General features: G+C 39.2%; 1 protein-coding gene across 1 annotated transcript in view; it reads left to right on the top strand.

Annotated features, from left to right (window-relative positions):
- LOC109229043 (protein transport protein SFT2-like) overlaps positions 2,779-4,740 on the top strand; it is a 3,806-nt gene continuing 1,844 nt past the window's right edge. The window contains exon 1 of the mRNA XM_019394349.1: positions 2,779-3,289. Within this exon, the coding sequence (XP_019249894.1) occupies positions 3,072-3,289 (218 nt within the window). The 5' untranslated portion in view covers positions 2,779-3,071. The remainder of the gene's footprint in view (positions 3,290-4,740) is intronic.

The raw sequence follows: 4,740 nt of genomic DNA, 5'->3' as shown, positions 1-4,740 counted from the left end.
TATCTTTTCTAAAAGCTGCCTTGAGGATTGGGCTAACACTTGCAGCTCTATGCTAGGAATTAGGGAAAGCAATGATTTTGGTAAGTACTTGGACTTCCTCATCTTCCATAAAAGGCCCACCAACAGAGATTTCCAATTCATTCTTGACAGTATGAACACCAAACTAACAGGATGGAAAACCAAAATGTTGAACATGGCTGGGCATACAACTTTAGCCGAAGCAAGCCTAGGGAGCATCCCCAGCCATGTCATGAGTTACATTAAGCTACCATCCGACATCTCTAACCAGATTGATAGAATCCAAAGGAATTTTATCTGGGGAACAACTGCTGAAAAAAGGAAGCTCCATATGATCAAATGGGATACCATCACCAAGCCTAAAAGATGTGGGGGCCTGGAATTCAGCAAGCACACATAAAAAAATAAAGTTAGTATGACCAGTCTAGCTTTGAGGCTCTACAATAACACTGACACCATGTGGGCTAGAGTCCTGATTGGAAACCACTGTAGTGGAAACCAAATTAGAACCAAACCAAAAACTAGGACTTGGTGTATTCAGGAAGGTTGGGAGGTTTGCCTTAAGGCATCTAGATGGATTGGTCACAAAGGGGACAGAGTCAATATCCTCTCTGACAATTGGATCCAAAATCTGCACCCCCTCAATAAAATCATCCAGGGGCCATGGCAGAGCAACGACCTAACCATCGAGATAAACTCTATCCTCAGCAATGGGGAATGGAATTTTCATGCCATCCACTACCCCATTCCAATGGACATCAAGCGTGTGATCCAATCTACTTTCATTCCCATAGCCTCCAACTCTGAGGATCAACTCATCTGGAACCTTACCAGCAACTGGCTATTCAGCTCAAAATCAGCATACAATCTGATTAGTTCTGAAACCAACCCCAATTCTAACCATGATGATACCTTCAGCTGGATCTCGAAGCTAAGAGTTCCTAACAAGATCAAATTCTTCACCTGGATGATGCAACATAATAGACTCCCCGCTGCCATGCACTTAAAAAATATAGGATTAAATGTCTACTCACTTTGCCATTTCTGCTCCTCTGGTGTGGAAGATATCAACCACATCTTCTTCGAATGCACCAATGCCAAGTCATTATGGAACTCAATAACTATGGAATGTACCAATGAATCCTCTCACACACATCTTCAATTCTCAATGACCCACTGGGAGGATACTTGGCACAAAACAAAGAGCATGCTGTTCAACAGTGCTATCACCTGGAAATCACTGCTACCATTCTGCTTTTGGGATCTATGGCTAACTAGGAACAACAACCTTTTTGAAAACAAAAGGAACACTATCCGAGTCAAACAGACCATTGCTAGAGCCACAGAATACAATCATGTTGTAGTGCAACATAAGGTTAGGACTGAAAAAGATCAAATCCATATCAAATGGAGGCCACCCCTACTGGCACATACAAACTCAACATTGATGGGGTAGCATGCTCAATATCACGAGTAGGAGGAATATGGGGGTAATTAGGAATAGCATGGGTGACTGGTTATGGGCTACATGAGAGGCCTACCCAATACCACATCCCTTGAGGCTGAAATTCAAGCCCTAGGGCAAGGGCTAACACTAGCACTCCAGCATAAGCTCACACCACTTCTAATCTCCACTGACTCAGAACAGGTTATCAGAATGATAAAGGAAGGGAACTTGCATTCTAACTCTATTATTCACGGATGCAGGTTCTTGATGGAGAAGCTAGGGAATCCAGCACTGGAGCATGAGTTTAGGGAACAAAATCAGGTGGCGGACCTCATCACAAAGGAAGGAGAAGGGAAAAAGGCTTTTGATATGACGAAAGTTTTGATAGTTCCTCCGGTGTTTGTAAACAAGTCACTGTGGGTATACATCCTAAAAACTGTATTTGTCCGTAATGTAAGGGTAAACACTAGTGTATGACAAGACAATGGTAACGAAACAATAGGGAGCATCAGCTCCCAAACAATGCTGTAACTATTTTTGGTATGTATATATAATTATCTAGTTCACCAAAAAAAAAAAAAGCAAAAGATGTACGATGTTTAATTTAAAAATATAATGATATATTCGAAACTAAATCACATCACAACATATTTAGTATAATTAACCCTTAGGGATCGTTTGATAGGATTTACTAGGAAAAATAATTCATGGATTAGCTTTGGCATTATTAATCCCTTATTTAGTACTCCATCTGTTCCAGTTTATGTGAACCTATTTCCTTTTTAGTCCGTTCCAAAAAGAATGAACCCTTTCTAAATTTGGTAACAATTTAGCTTAAAGTTACAACTCTACCCTTAATGAGAAGCTTTTATAACTACACAAATACTCTGTGCCCCATTTGGACTTGTTTAGGACCACAAATTCCAAAAGTTTTCATTTTTTTCTTAAACTCCGTGCCCAGTCAAACAGGTTCACATAAATTGGAACGGAGGGAGTATTGTCTTTCAACCTATGTATATACACCCTAGCTATTTAGTATTATTCTTATGTATAACAAATCATGTCATTAGCAACCCTTAATTTTAAGATACAGATAAATATATATAAAGACAAAATTACCCTTTCAAAACTTTTTTCAAATCTTTCAAACTGTCGGAGGGAATTTCTGTAAATAAATAATTTTCTAGAAAAATTATATAGAGCATATTATTTTTAGTATACCAAACTAAACAACCAACAAAAGATAATTTCAATATAATTAATCACAACGTTATTAATACATATTATTCCGTACTATTCTTGTACACCCTACCAAACGGCCCCTTAAGGTTAAGGTAGAAAAAGGGAACAATTTCCATGGGATGATAACAAGACACTGATCTGTTGCTTAAGGACCAAGGTTGAAAGTTGGGGAAAAAAAAGAAGAGAAAGTGGAAAGTGGAAACGATAGATCATTGTAGTACCCGGAACATGAGTTGGCGGTAGGTGGAAAAGTAGCAAGCAATTGTGTCTCCGGCGGGGCGGATCCGGTTCAAAATTTCCCTACAACTAGTAATGCGATAAGTGAGCCTAAGGCAGTGGTGGACTCGTCGGAAAGAGATTCATAATGCAGAAGTGGTTTTCAGCGGGGGGCGGCGGCGGGGAAGATCGATATGTTGAGCAACAACAAACTTCTTCTTCAACTCCTTCTTTGCTGGCTGATTGGAATTCGTACGCATCCGCTAAATCATCGGAAGAGAGCGCCAGCACTGCGTTCATCGGCAGCTTCGATCTCGAATCCGCCGTTCGTTCTGCTAACGACACCGTTTCTGGCACTTTTAACGTGTAAGCTCCTCTTTCATAAATAAATCATTCCTCACACTGCAATTTCCTTTTCTTCTGTAATTTGTCCTTTGAAGGAATTGGTAAGTTATAGTAATCCAATTAGGGCTCTTGAAACGTTCTGTATTTCCTTAATTCTCGCTGATCAAACGTTGAGAATTTTTTGAAATAGTTTGGATTTGGTAGTTGATGCGACAAACTTATTGAGATGCTTTATTGATTAAGAAATGTACCTTGGATCTAGTCAACTCTAAAAGTTACTTTATTAGTTGAAGAATATACAAGACCATATACCCATTCCTTCAATTAATATGGGACACTCTTAAGTCTTAACATTATCTAAGTCCTCTTTGCTCTCATGAGCTTTATTCTGATAAGTATGCATATCCACCTAGTCAAACCAGGATAGGGAGTCCTAGAGAGTACTGAATTTAACAAATGAGCCTTATAATGACGAATAACAAAGACAACAAGGAGATACTTTATGCGGTTCAGTCATTGTGACTTAGTCCGCGGGCGGAGAGGAGCAAGTCCATTACATCAACCGGTGTGATGGGACAAATGAAGACTCTGTGTGTGTAGCTACAGAAATATATTTGATGCTCACTTCCCCGAAATGGATCTAGAAGAGTCATTCTTACATAATATCTATTACTTAAGATATAACTTATAGGAAAGGCAAAAGTAGCAGTGTAACAAGGACACTGATTCCACTATTGAGTGAAAGTCTGGTACAGAGCTATGAGAGAAGCATTAAGCTGTGGAAGCTAAGATTTTATTTTATTTTGATGTACTGTTGGAAATTCTGGGCTCTCAAAGAGCCTTGCTTCAAGCAACCAGTTGCAAAACTTAACATTGAATCCCATAAACATCACCGTTAAAGGCCTAGCTGAAATGCCGCCGCCTTTTCACAAGATACTAATTCTTGGCACATCAATGGCATCGCAGTTATCTGATTGAAGTTACAATAGAACACAGATTAACAGGCTGACAAGAAATTCCTCCTACTTAGCTAAACATTATTGAAATAACAGGAGACATATCTGCCTTCAGATTTAAAGTCATATGCTAGTAACGATAAAACATAATGCTTACTCTATCAGTGGATCCAATGTATATGACTAAAGTTGCCAGAGGACATGGATTAACAACAAATCCTTTAACTTGGCGATAAACATTCTCGAGAGAGCATCTAAGAGTCCAGCCGCATTGTCATAAGCTTTTTCTGAGAAAGCTTCACCTAAGCAGTTGTCTAAAAATAGAGGGGAGCGCTGTAACCAAATTTAAATGTCTAAATCATAATTGTGTGGGTAGTTCCTTCCTCTAGAAAATTCTCCTTACCTACAAATTATATGTCAAAGCTGTTGATCCAGGATAGTGCTTCCCTACTTCGCTGCCGAAGGATAAGTAGAGAAAGTGGGAGCCAATCATATTCAGGAGGTAAAAGAAGCTTA

Source organism: Nicotiana attenuata, chromosome 7 (genome assembly GCF_001879085.1).
Source record: "Nicotiana attenuata strain UT chromosome 7, NIATTr2, whole genome shotgun sequence".
NCBI classification, from domain to species: Eukaryota; Viridiplantae; Streptophyta; class Magnoliopsida; order Solanales; family Solanaceae; genus Nicotiana; species Nicotiana attenuata.
This window is presented reverse-complemented; position numbering and strand designations above follow the sequence as displayed.